Raw genomic sequence first — 14700 nt, forward strand, 5'->3', positions numbered from 1 at the left:
TTAGTTTGATCTAAAGGACCAATACTGTAATAGATTAAAGCTATTACTAAGATAATAAAATGTTGCTTATTGTAAAATTCCATTTTCATTCCAATACAAGTTTTAAGGTTGGTCATTTATTTGTTCAATGTACAAGTGTTGTATACAAAATTAAACCCTATGACTCTTGAACCCTCAGAGAATAAGAATAAGAATTTTTATAAGTTTTAAAATCCAAACAATATAGGATTGTTTCTAAATAAAAAAACCAAAAACAAAACATATAAATAACAAAATGATAGATGGAAAACAATACAATAATGTAGCACTGAAAATAATAGAGATTTTACAACATACCTCCTCTATAAAATTATCATTTTAAATATCTTGAAATATTACATTATAATGTTAGTCACCAATCGCACACAGTTTACAATTATTACATTATACATTTCACTTATGCTGTTAACGATATATTTAATTAATAAATATATTACATTCTTCACAAGAAGACTAGGTCTAATAAGTTCTGTACATGTTATGAAAAAATGAAATTCATCTTCCACCTCTTTATGGCATTATACATCCTATTTTATAAGGCTGTTATGTTGTTGACTATGGCAAATATTGGCAAAATTGATAATTTATACAAAGGAAAATATGGAAAAGATTACATGTGTTTTTATTTTTGATTTAATTTGATATAATGAATAGCAAAAAGCTTTGATTGAATTTTAGGTGTTTTAGGTGAGGAAGTTAGCCAAATATTTTGTCTCCTTGGATAATTCTTTGAATCTAGCAAAAACACCCTGTTTAAATACTTTAACAAATATTTTTTATTCTCTTTGATATATAAAGGACAATTCACTTTGAAATGATCTTTAAATTGAATTTGATGCATGTTATAAACAGTAACAACATAGTCTATTGATAATCAATTTCAACAATTTGTAGTTCTGATTGACTTTTGTATAAATTATCAATTTTGCCAATATTGGACACTGTCCATAAACGACCATTTGCCAAGATATTAACATTGACTCTGCAGAGCATTGCATTTATATGTGCTAATGCAGAGTCTTCTTTGCCGGGCCATTTAAAATTTTCACCACTAGGGTGCATATATTTGATGGATGCCCAGTCCTTGTTGTCTCCTTGGATGGCAGTCACCACTCCGGGATACCATCGATCCTCAAATGCAACTGCATAAAATGAGTTTATCTCCCATGTTTTTTCTGTATCTGAAAGAATAAATTTATAACAAGTTCATATATATTTCATCTTTATTCATTTTCAATTTAATTTCTTTTAGTTTATATAATGATTGAGCATTTATATCAATATAAGCATTAATCAATCATAAGCATCTTAAAGCAGATAAAATATAATAAGGAAGTGGGTTTTAGTGGGTTTTAAAAACCACATTTATAAATGTATCATCAATCTTATTATCTTTTTATTTTAGCAAGTGGTGTTCACCAGCTGTTGATGCTAATTAACTCATTATATTGACATATGCATCTAACAAAACAAAATTGTAAACAGGAAATAAGGTTAGGAATTTCCAAAATGTCAGCATTTTTTTTAGGGAATGGCAATTTATCTTTTACCAGTTTAATAAAAAACAAGAGTGCACACGCTGAAATGTCTCGCCTTCTATACTAATCATTGATATTATGTTGATAGTCCTAAGTATAAAGCTTTATTACAACTGTCTCATAAACTTAACATTAACCAAGATAACTAAACAAAGACCAATGAACCATGAAAATGAGGTCAAGGTCAGATGAACCATGCCAGGCAGACATGTACAGCTAACAATGATTCTATACAACATATATAGTTGACCTATTACTTATAGTTGAAGAAAAATAGACCAAAACACAAAAACTTAACACTGTGCAATGAACCGTGAAAATGAGTTCACGGTCAAAAGAAACCTGCACTACTGACATAAAAATCATAAAATATTTCCATACACCAAATATAGTTGACCTATGGCATATAGTATTAGATAAAAAGACCAAAACTCAAAAACTTAACTTTGACTACTGAACCATGAAAATGAGGTCAAGGTCACATGACATCTGACCGCTAGACATGTACACCTTACAATCATTCCATACAACAAATATAGTAGACATATTGCATATAGTATGAAAAAAACAGACCAAAACACAAAAATTTAACTATAACCACTGAACCATGAAAATGAGGTCAAGGTCACATGACATCTGCCCGCTAGACATGTACACCTTACAATCATTCCATACAACAAATATAGTAGACCTATTGCATATAGTATGAAAAAAACAGACCAAAACACAAAAATTTAACTATAACCACTGAACCATGAAAATGAGGTCAAGGTCAGATGACACCTGCCAGTTGGACATGTACACCTTACAGTCCTTCCATACACCGAATATACTAGCCCTATTGCTTATAGTATCTGAGATATGGACTTGACCACCAAAACTTAACCTTGTTCACTGATCCATGAAATGAGGTCGAGGTCAAGTAAAAACTGTCTGACAGACATGAGGACCTTTCAAGGTACGCACATATCAAATATAGTTATCCTATTACTTATAATAAGAGAGAATTCAACATTACAAAAAATCTGAACTTTTTTTTCAAGTGGTCACTGAACCATGAAAATGAGGTCAAGGTTATTTGACATGTTACTGACGGAAACTTCGTAACATGAGGCATCTATATACAAAGTATGAAGCATCCAGGTCTTCCACCTTCTAAAATATAAAGCTTTTAAGAAGTTCGCCGTAGCCGCCGCCGCCGTAGCCGCCGCCGGATCACTATCCCTATGTCGAGCTTTCTGCAACAAAAGTTGCAGGCTCGACAAAAAATGAATTTATTATTTAAAGAAAAAAATTTTAAGAAATTAGATTTAACTGTTTAGTCTTAATGGTCAATCAAATGACATATTTTGATAGTTATTCATTAAATACACATGTGTGCTTACCCTTTTCTGCAGTTACATCGTGATCTGATTGGGAATTTGAATCCTACAAAGAATAAATAAATTAAATTATTTGATTTTGATCGGAAGGAGAAATAACATATAAATGCTAGAACACTTATGATATGCAAACTATTTTATTTTGATATATACAAAATATAAGAATAGGGAATAGGTATTTTATAAACAAAATTAAGGCCCCGGGATGGCATATGGACATACAAACATTATGACTTCATTTATATAAACTGGTTAACAATAATGTAAACACACTTTACATGTGGAGTTTACCTTATGAAAAGTCTACATTTGGAAATATGTAAGCTACTGTTCTCTGTGTTCTCTGTTAATGATTAAGTTCATATAAAATACTTACATTTTGGAAGTCTTGTGATGCATCCTGGTCTATATGGTCATGGGAAAGAGTTCTTTGATCTTTTTTTTTAGTATTTCTTCGTTTCTTTTTTGCCATTAAAAATGAAGTAAAGTACATTTTTAATTTCTTAAGACGTTACATTTTGCAGCTAAATTGCTTCAGTATCTGTTGATTTCATACAGGTCCAGTGATATTGTTGGCTTTTTTCAAAACTACCTTTACCCTTTTTTATTGGGAAAATATGCGTCATCTTCATCAAATTGGGAAAATTAAAATCAACCATGAACTTGACTGAAACTTCAATTTACAGAGCCATTGTCAAGAGTCAAACCCTGCTTTAAAATAAGACTTCATTTTGTCAGTGATGATACATAAATAGACCCTAAAATCTGAAAATATAGTCATTTTAGCCATGAAAAATGTTCAAATGAGTGTTTTTCAGTTTGTATTCATGCACAATTTCTACTGAGACAGCACTGTTTGGGAAAAAAAATTGTCTTTTTGGGAATAATTTTAAGCCATTTTTTTACAAAATGGGATTCTTCTCCAGAGGAAAAAGCCTTTATTCTCCACTAATTTAAGGCAAACAATATCACTGAGGTCTATCAAATATAACTCAATATTTTTTTATATTTTTTCTTGTCATTTGGCATGTTTCAGTGCACAACAGTATTTTCACTGAACTATTCACTATTGGTTGATGCTTTTAATCTCATTATTTTGAAATTTCAACTTATTAAAACGCCAGAAAATGTAAGCCAGAAATAAGATTACAATTCTGGGAAGGAATTTTTAATGTGTCAGCAACTTTTGAGAGAGAATAATCATCTGTAACATTATCAGTTTTATCTGAAGTGTCATACGATTGATTGGGTATATATAAAGTACATACAAGCCCAATGGTCTTTATCATTTGTTGACTGAAGACTATATTATTTGGAGGGTAAAAAATATAAAACTGATTGAATTATTAATTCTAAATCATCAGCTGATTGACATACTGGTTATTTATTTGCTTACCTTCCTCTGCAGTCACATCTTCATTTATTTGGTTTCTTGTGTTATCCTACAAAGAATTAGTAAATTGAACCAAAATATTTAGCTATTAAATTAATTACCTTATATATATTTATATTCTATCACTGCATTGATTGCGATAGGATATTTATCCACTCTCCACAGTGATATTTATTTATACAATTGGTGCGGAAAGGGATAAATTACTAAGAACTAGAGAAACTTTTTTTTTCGCCGGAATGTATTCAAATTATAAAAAGATCAAAAGAATTTTATTAATCAAATCAGTTTGCTGGTGACAATTGACTGCCACATTCTACTTATTTTAAGCCTTATATTTATTTTGATAAGTTGGTCACTGATGAGTCATGTACAGACAAAAGCGCATTTGGCTAGAAAAAAATTTTATAAGCCTAAGTTTTTACCTGAAGGGTATGTTAGAACTTTGATGATCATTAAGTTCATATAAATACTTACACTATTGATGTCTTCTGTTGCAATATGGTCAATTGGGACAATTGAAGGAGCTTCTTGGTCTTTATTTTTAGAATTTCTTCGCTTCTTTTTTTCTATTAAAGATAATAGCAAAGCATATTTGTAATTTCTAAAGAAGATACATTTCCAGCCATATTACTTTTATTTCTGTTTTTTTTAATATACTGCTTAGCCGAGCCCAGCTGAATACAAATGCAAAGGTTTAACTCTGAACAGGAATAGCAAAAATGAACACATTATATTCAAGCTTTATACAGGTCTGAATTTGACTAGTAAATAAACATTTGACACATCATAGTTTTTTGATACAGAATTTTTGTCAAGAAATATTTATAAAAGTAAACCATTATAGGTCTATGTACGGCCTTCAACAGGGAACCTTGGCTCACATCGAACAACAAGCTGTAAAATGCTTATTTTACCCAAATGGGGCATACATAATTCAACATAATAATTTTACAATACATTATAAAAAAAAGAAAAAAAAGAACAAAAGTATTCCAGTATAGTACCTGGGGCCTTAATGATAGGTATTCCTTGATCTTCTCTTTCTGTATCACCTATGAAGAGAAACTATAAATTAATCGGGCTATTTAATTGTCATTAAATTTCTTGTTTTAACAGAAGATAGAAAAAGGGGAATGTATCTTTCTTTAAATATATATAGGTCTATGTTTTGTTTTCTCTTATTTTCAGCAAATAATCCATCTTCAAAACATACATTTCCTGGGGGGTCCACTTGCTACATATGTATTGAGAGGTAGGGATGAGACACCCATTTTATATGAAAGAAGCGGGAAATAAGTATTATAGATATATCAAAAGGTCAGGGTTTTCAGTTTCATGATTATATTAAATGCAAGTGAAAACCTAACCTTATCATGAGTGTCTAAAATAAGATAGATGCCAGGATGTAGTTAAAACCACAGTTATAAAAATTTATCAGATAATTGTCAAATCAATTTATCTTTCTAGTAATCTTCACATATGGTATTTTCACTACATGCACTAAGCTATGGTATACACTGAGGTCTATTCTTTTGATTAAATATAAGTTGTTGAATATGATAGATAATATAAGATTTTTGTCTAAAATTTGCTTTGATGAATGAATCAATTTATATTAAATATTTCATAAACAAATTATGAAACGAATAAGATATTATTTCGCCCAAAAACAATTCTGTGTTAAAACTATTATGAAAAGTGCAATGAAATGGATTTAAACTGTTTTGTTTTTAAAACCAATCAAAGTGGTATTCATTTTTTGAAGGAACTTACTTAAATGCATCTGTTCTTCTTCCTCCTTCTCGTTATCCACAGATATATTTTGTGTTTCAACCTGCAGAAACAGATGTTTTAGTAAGACATATTTGATAGAATCACTTTGAAAAGTTAAACTTTACTGTTTTGAACATTCATATACGTTTGTTAGAAATAACTTTTAACAGATAATGTGTAAGATCTAGCAATATTCAGAATAAACATTTTTAACCAAGAAAGTGTTTAAGATGCAAAAAACTGACACATAAGCAGAAAATACCTTAAAATGCAATTTTTGCTTTTAAAAAATCAGGCTTTATTATAGAAGTAAAAGTATGGCCAGAAATACATTTGATTTTTGCCATGACCTTTAAGAATTTTCACTATTTTAATCTTTCTAAAATAATCGGCTTTATAATTTACTCAAATTTTCATAGAATTCTATAACAGGTTCAAAACACCACACCTTGCAAAGAAAAGAAAAGTAATAACAATAAAAACTCTTCATTACCTCTGCAATATATATGTCATGATAATCTTCATCATTTTTGTTGAAATTTTCATTTGAATGATTATCATTTTGTTCCAAAGAATCTGTTTCTGAAAAAAAAAAATAAGAAAAAAGTAGTGTCATATTTGAACAAAAATTTGATTGTGATCTTTACCATTTGAAACAGCATAGGTTTCTGACAACAAACGAATGTGTTCAAAGAACTAACAAAATGTGATATTGAACTTTTTACCTTAGTGGTCTATTATTCAAAATCGAAATAGATTCGCGATCTCCAAGTTACCAAGAGTTTATTTTTTGATGAAATCAAACAAAGTTTTATTTTTGACTTTTTGGACAAACTTGAACATGGGACCCAAAAACTAAAATATGAATATATAGTATAAATTTCTTCAATTTTTAAAACTCCCAGAATTTAACTTTTGATAAAGTCAAACATTTTTTTTAATGCAAGACCCAGTAGACATCAATGTGAAACAACTCGTAAAAATGGACGAAAAAATCCAAATGCACAGTTTAAGAATCAGTATATGAAATAATATAAAGTTTCCATTTAATCAATCCAATAAGATTCTTACCATCAATTAGCTTTCTTTTAGTCCTTTGGCCCCTTTCATCTTTTGAAGAGCTGGCCTTTTTAGTCTTTGTCTTTGACCTCTTTGGCTTCCGTTGGTCCACATTGTCTACCTTCTTGTTACTAGATTGTTGTGATTTCGTGCTTGGTGAATCTAAATTGTATAAATCTTAACTTTTAGCATAAAAGACTTGCATTTGCTTGTAAAATTTATTATGTTTTCAGATTAAATCAGGTTACATTCATATTAATATTGATTTTACAGGAAACCTCATATTTAACAATATGAATTTTCGACATTAGTACGCAATCCCTTGAAAGTTAAAAGTTCAAACACTGACGAAAATAGATAAAATTTGCACAAAAATATTTACTATGAAAACAGTATAAAAATATTCTTGTATCATGAACCATACAATTTAGGGGAATTTTTTATTGGATATTTAGCAGTATGAAAAGAACTTATTTTGATTATTGAAAAACTTAGGTTTTTTTTTCTTTTTTTGCAGTGGAAAAATAGAGAAAAAAAAACTAGGGTTTAATTCAAACACAAACCTATAGAAAAGGAATTATCCTGGTCTTCAGTTACAATACTTGTTGCCTCCAACATCTCTTTTTGTCTACTTGCAATTTGTTTTGACACGCCTGGTCCACATGACAACTTTGAGGGAGTAGCATTTGAAGGGGCACAGTATGTTCTATCCTTGGCAAATATCCTTCTTGTGTCTTTGATAAACGCTTAATTTCTTCCACGCCTAAAATAGGTTTGCCTTCTTTTAAATTCTGTAAAAACTCCCCAGACCCACAAAACTTTATGAGTTGTCTCTCTTGAACGTTGTCTCTAACACAAAATACCACAGACAATTCTATAGTTTGAAGGTCAGCAAGTCTTTTAATCTGCTTAGAAATTTGTTTTAAGGCATTTGATTTCATCCTCCTTTCATTGCTCCTTAGCGCGTTAAACAATTCCTCATCCGAACAATGTTGCTTATTTTTTCCAGGCTTTAGTTTATTTGTTTTTTCAATTATATCTTCAGATCTGTATAAAGAAGCAAACCATCAATATATAGAATACATTTAACTAGAAATATTTTATTTCAATAATTTGAAATAGGAATGGAAATTTGAAAAATAGCTGTCAATATTCATTTTGAGATCAAAAACTGATTGAATTTGATACTCAAATACCTTTGCTAAAACATCCAATTGACTTATCAATTTTTTTTAGACATCAATAGTTTTACTAAAATTTTACATTTACATAATATGCATATTTTAAAATTACATATAATAATGACTAGTTTCAGACAATTGAAAAACATTTTACATCTGGCTTACAATGCTTGGTATAAAGATATTGTCAAATATAATGCCTTCCCATGTTAACATGAGCCAGAAAGAATTTTTAAAAAAAATATAACATGCTGTATAAATATATAAACTAATTTAAACGTTAATGTATTTCTTATACAATTATGACAGACGGAATTAGAAGAAAGAAATTAAAAGAAAAGGAAAATTTCAATGTACATTTTAATTTGACCACTTGTTTCGTTATACTAAAATTTAGATTCTCAGATGATAAGTTGCATATTCATTAATTCATGAATACAAAAGGACTGAATTACTTCTGCATTTACATGGTTTAGGATGTGTGAAAATGAAGGAGTTTAAATAATGTATAAGTAATAGACAGAGGTAACACTTATTGTTTTTCTTTAAAAGTTGCAAATATTCAAATGAATTTCGAACATTCATAGTTAATAAAGAAAGGAGAAAATAAAAGCTTTTTTAAAAGTTGATCTTGAATCAAAATGATGTTAGGGTAAATAATGATTTTCACAAATATTACAGTAAAATGTAGTATTATAGCTTAATGTAATATTATAGTAAAAAGTAATATTACAGTATTTTGTAATATTACAGTATTTTGTAATATTACAGTATTTTGTAATATAGTAAAATGTAATATTACAGTAAAATGTAATATATTAATAGAAGTTAAGTGTAATTCTAATACAAATGAGTTTACATTAGCTTACAACAGTCAGTAATGTTTCATTTAGAAATGTAGAAATATATAACAGGGTATTATTTCAAAATTTCCTAATTTCTTGTGCTTTAATCTGTATTATAAAGTTTTCAGCCTCGAATAACACTTTCTATACAATATATTTTGTATAGATAGTTGCCGGAAAGTAAACATCAGTATGTTGATGGTTTTCTGAAACTAAAGAAGAAGTGTTGTGCACCACTCAGTACATTCTTTTAAAAATGTTCTATCTCATTTGCAATAGAAAGTGTTGTGCGCCACACAGAACATTGAAATACAGAATAAACATTAAGAATCTCAAGCACAAGAAATAATCCAAACATGCAATTCCATAATTAAAAATAATTCCAACTTTAAATATTAGCCTGTTATATATAAATATGTATACAGTTGTTGACTTTACAGTAACATCCTTTAGTTAATAAAAAATAACGAAGCAATATTTCTATGATGACGTAAATTCTGTTCAAATAATTTTGAGAAGTGAACTCCAAAAATAACTATACATTTTTTTGTGTACTTGCTTTCAGCCTTTTAATATTTGCTAAATAAGACTCACTTAAATAAGTTTCATTAATTATATGATATATTAAAAAAAAAACTTTAAACAATGATTTATGCATGTGAATGATATGTACATGTATTTACACTGCATTATAAGATCATAATACAATTCTACATAACAAATCTTAATGTATATGAATGCAAAAATTTATAAAAATAAATAAAGAATGAAGCTAAGATCTTATTTCAGCACAAATAATGATTAATGTACAAAATTCTGCAAACATAGAAATATATATTTATATATAAATAGGTATACTGAGAGAAAATCATACTTTCTAATTTCTTATCTTATTTCTTTTTAGGAATCAGATGTTGAATTTGCAGTAACATCCTTTAGTTCAAAGTATAGAGTTAGATATGTGTCTTTATTTGTGTTTGTGTCATTTAAACTTTCTAATATTGCCACATAATGGGTTTGGAGTTCAACATTTTCAGAAAGTTTTTCAATCAGTTTTGTTATATTATTTTTCAGCTCTGCTTTAGTCATCTTTTTCTGGTGTAGTTCTTCTTGGTCATCAGTAATAAAAACAGGTCCACTTGATTTTTCAATATTTATTCCCAGAATGCTAGAGTCAATTTTATCCTGTCTTTTTTGTGTGGATGTTTCTAGGAAATTTACAAGATTGGGATGAAGTTTTCTCCCACTTACAGACTGGTGGTCATCAACCATAGCAGCAAGATGTTTTCTTAGCACTGGCCGAAAACTAGTTATGGCATTTGAAATATCAATTAATTTAGTTCCATAATCAGTTTGTTGTCCTAATCCAAGTATTTCTGCTAATTTTTCTTGAATGGTTTCAAAAAATTTAAGATTGCAGCAAATATTTCTCCAGGTTTCATCAGATGGCACACTTCCACTTGGTAAATACTGTTTAATTGCCTTGTTTTTTTCTTCTAAGATAAAATCAAGATCTTGTCCTTTTGACTTGTTTCCACTTACAGAAAATGAAGTATTGTTATCCCAGGAGGCTTTTACTTCTTCTGGCATAAATTTATACTGAATTGAATCAAATAATTCAATGTTTTGGTAATGTGGATGACAGCGGCCATAAAAAAGTTTTTTCAGATGAAATTTTGCACTATGTACTAATTGGGAATTATTTCGTCGAATTCCCATGCGAAAGTTGATAATAGCCTGGGAATATCTGCATACTTGGAGATGGAGATATGCATGGTTTGGATTTTGTGCTTGAAATTGCTTATAAAATTTGAAATAATTTTCAACTGTTGGTTCATCATTGGTATTCATCAGACTTCTTACAAATGGTATGACCATTTCATTTAAAGCAGCAGTATGAAAAGTGAGCAATAGTTGCCAGGCTAGATGGTGGTCTTTACATGTTTTTGCAAAGTGTTTAGCATTTTCTGAGTTAAATCCCATGAGCTCACACATTTTTTCTAGATAAGGTATCCAGTTTAACTCAAAAAATGCTTTTAAAACATTCATTTCATAATGCCCTCCTCCTATGCGCATGTATACCCAATCGAATTCCCTTGAACAGGATGATGTTAAGTTTTGATGGCAAGATTTATGATGGTCCTTGTAAACCTTTCGAGATTGAAATGGCTTCTGGCAGTAGTTACATAGAATGGATTCCTCTAAAATTTTGTGGTATAAACTGTGAGGTCTTCCATCACAGCAAACAAAAGCCCAACTTCGTTCACTTCCTCCATATCTTTTGATGCCACAATTTATACCAATATGTCTCATTACAAGAGAGACGGATTCATTGCTGTTAGGGTTGACAAATGCAGGCATCCCAACTGTTACAGATGTCGGGTTTTGATGATTGGATGGAATATGCTGGTATCTTGAATATTCATCTTGGTTTGAATTGTCAGTAAGTAGAATTTCTTGTGTTTTTGAAGCTGTTTTGATATTTGTGGATGACACAGTGCTACAAGAACCATTTGACTTTTTTGTTCTTGCCTCTTTGATTCCTTCTCTATTCTTGCATCCTTCACAGACCAGTTTACGTCTCGCATTTTCTGTCCCACATAATGTGCAGATCAGAATGTCTTTCATTCTTTCTTCATTGTGTGTATTTTTGTCTATATTATCCATAAATGCATTTTCAGACCCTTCCATTGTATGTTCTTCAACAACAGTTTCAATTGCATGTTTTATGAAATTTATGATATAGTTGTTCATAATGCAATTTTTCAAGTTCTTCATATTCATTGTTGACTTGATCCCTTATTTCCTTTATTCCCCTTAAAAAATAGTTTTTCTCCTTTAAAATTTTTTCAGCTTGTATATTCCTTTCTGTTTGGTCTTTTGTTTCAGCAAATTTTAGTTTTTCATCAAAATGAGACAATTTGAACCAGTTTTTTGGCTTGAATTCATCCTGTGTTTGAATGAAGGTCTGCATGTTGGCATCTGAATTTATAGCAGCATATATTAATGATGTAATAACAGAAGATCTTGACTTTTGGTTTGGGGATATTCCTCTCTTATATGCTACAACTTGTTCATTGTCAAAGGCAGCCATGATAACTCCAGGTGGACAGGGAGGAGCAGTTGTTCCTGATTTAGAAATCCATTTTTGCAATGTAGTGTAAGTACCACATGGACTAGACTTGCTCAAAAAGTCAACAACTAATCTACTACTTGTTTTTGAATACACATAAAGAGAAAGTAGGAACGAAATAGGAGAAACAAGCTTCTGGTATCTTAATGCAAAAATTTGTTCAATTATCCTACAGAGAGATAATTTCAGATTTTCATTTGAAACAGCTACTGAAAAGTTTGTAAATCCTTCAATAAACCGTGTCAATGGCATATTACGTTTTGACAACCAATTGTCTGCATTAAATTCTTTTAAAAACGTGTGATCTTTATACTGCTGTGAAATATCTTCAATATCATTTTTTAAACTTTCCTCTTGATCTTTTCCTACTGTAAACATGAGCTCTGACAATTCTTCACTAGACAAATGCTTGACAAGTTTAGTAAGGAAGTCTTTCCTTGCATTAATATCGAAGGTTTCAAAATCAGAAATCAAAGTTTCTGGTAAGCACTGCCTTATTTCTGAATCGTGTTGTTCTAGAATTGTCTTTGATACGACAGTTTGGTTTTCATCATCAATTGATTCATTCAGATCTTCTGTTTTCTTACATTTTAATGGTATAATATCTATTTTTTTCACACCTTGCCTTTTTCTTTTTCTCCCACGACATTTATTAATAAAGCATATGTTACATTCATCTGTATGAGGATAAAAATTCACCGTCTTGATGCTTGTTTTGAAGGCTTGCTCCTGATTGGTAGCTTTTAGATTCCTATACTTCAATAAGAGGAGGTCGTGAGATCTGCAAATAGCAATCGGGTGAATTGCAGGTTGGTCCAAATTGACATCAACTTCAAAAATTTCAAATAGCTCCACAGAAAATTCATACTTAAGGTGAGATGACTTGTGCAAATCTAAACTTCCACATATCCTGCAAGTCTTTTCTAGTGCCTTTTGATGTTTTGTTTGTTGGGTTTCACTGGAACAAGAAATATTTTGGTGACATATTGGTAGCAGTTAAATCTGATCGCGAGCTTAGGGAATACCACTTGAAATAGTGTACAGGAATAAAAGTCCTTCGTTTTAATGAACATGCAAAATCATGCTTCAAAAGTGCCCAAATAGATAAATAAATAAATAATCTGTCCTACTAGTCCACAAAAATAAATAGCCAATCTAAAGAATGTTAAATGATGACCAATTCCCCACATCTTATTATTTTTGATTACCTATTACATGTGAAAGAACATGTTTATTATATTCTTAACATTTGTATACTTCTAATTTGTTTTATGTTTTATATTTTATGTGTGTATATATACCATTTAAAAAAAAATTATAGTCTCTCATAACTCTTTTTAGAGTGGCTCTTTTTAAGGTCTTTCCTCTTCCCGAGGAAAGACCTTATTGTTAAGGTCTTTCCCCTACATGGGAAAGACCTTATTATTGTTTTTCTAATGTTTTTTTTTCTTTTTCTTCCAGCATTTGTTTGGCTCGCCCTCCTACCGCTTCTATTGGAGTTATCAATACCAAAATTAAACCATCGATAGAGCTCAACATGAACTTTTACCAGATGAACTTTTGTAGGATTTCACCTTCCCCTTAAGAAGTTATCTCCCTTTTATTGATTTTTTTCAACATGGTCCCCCCAAAATGTGTTAAAAGATATCATGACTTTATTTGGACAATAGGTAGATCTCATCATGATGTATTACCATATGAGGCTGCATAGGATTTCATCATCTACTTTGAGAGTTATATCCCCTTGAAGCAATTTCTTTCATTTGCATTTTTTCCAAAAAGTATTAGAGATAGAATTGAATTCAAAGTGACAGCATGTATTAGAACAGATGGCAATGTTTATAAACATAAACAATTAATTTGTTATTAACCCTTATAAGGAGTTATTTCCCTTTAAAAATTAAAAATATTTTTTCAAAAATTTATATTCGAGAACCGAAAGTCATAGAGACTTGTAACCTTCACCAATAATCTTAAATTTATATGACCTTTAATATGCACCCAAGGTCAAGGGTCACCGAGTGCAAAAAAAAATTACGCTGCAATTTCAAGCTTATATATTAGGAAAACGATAAGACTTTCCTGCATACATACAGCGTATAAAATGTTCTTCTCGACGAGCTCTACATTTTATACAATAAGCCCAAAAATGTCCGACCGTCTGTTCAAAAGTTACAACGGGATGATTCTTAAAAGTATAGTATTGTGTGTATATCTTTTTAAAGGTAACAGATATCAATCTACTATAAACTGCAAAGATGATCAGTAATTCCAGACCTTCAATTTGAGGTCAATGTCAGGTCATGATGAAATTTCACCTTGACCTTCACATTATACTATGACCTTGACCTTGT

General features: G+C 30.1%; 1 protein-coding gene and 2 long non-coding RNA genes across 3 annotated transcripts in view; 1 reads left to right on the top strand and 2 right to left on the bottom strand.

Annotated features, from left to right (window-relative positions):
• Positions 1-14700, top strand: part of LOC143062108 (uncharacterized) — a 121138-nt gene that overhangs the window by 47852 nt on the left and 58586 nt on the right. The gene's annotated exons all lie outside the window — the stretch shown is intronic.
• On the bottom strand, positions 4356-4923 carry LOC143062107 (uncharacterized). Its single transcript, XR_012974551.1, has 2 exons — positions 4830-4923; positions 4356-4401 (listed from the first exon to the last, which is right to left on the bottom strand). It is a non-coding gene; the product is annotated as an uncharacterized LOC143062107 (long non-coding RNA).
• LOC143061925 (uncharacterized) lies at positions 5016-7862 on the bottom strand. The gene is made up of 6 exons (XM_076233790.1): positions 7751-7862; positions 7200-7349; positions 6622-6710; positions 6129-6189; positions 5360-5407; positions 5016-5029 (listed from the first exon to the last, which is right to left on the bottom strand). Exons 1-6 carry the CDS (start codon positions 7803-7805, stop codon positions 5016-5018), a joined length of 417 nt encoding a protein of 138 aa, XP_076089905.1. The 5' UTR covers positions 7806-7862.

The sequence above is a fragment of the Mytilus galloprovincialis genome, chromosome 2 (genome assembly GCF_965363235.1).
Source record: "Mytilus galloprovincialis chromosome 2, xbMytGall1.hap1.1, whole genome shotgun sequence".
NCBI lineage: Eukaryota > Metazoa > Mollusca > Bivalvia > Mytilida > Mytilidae > Mytilus > Mytilus galloprovincialis.

Coding starts and splice junctions, on each gene's coding strand:
- LOC143061925 (XM_076233790.1), bottom strand. CDS start 7,805: ATGTTGGAGGCAACAAGTATTGTAACTGAAGACCAGGATAATTCCTTT. Junction 7,350..7,750: donor GGATAATTCCTTTTCTATAG/GTTTGTGTTTGA, acceptor TATACAATTTAG/ATTCACCAAGCACGAAATCA. Junction 5,408..6,128: donor AGAAGAACAGATGCATTTAA/GTAAGTTCCTTC, acceptor TTCTCTTCATAG/GTGATACAGAAAGAGAAGAT.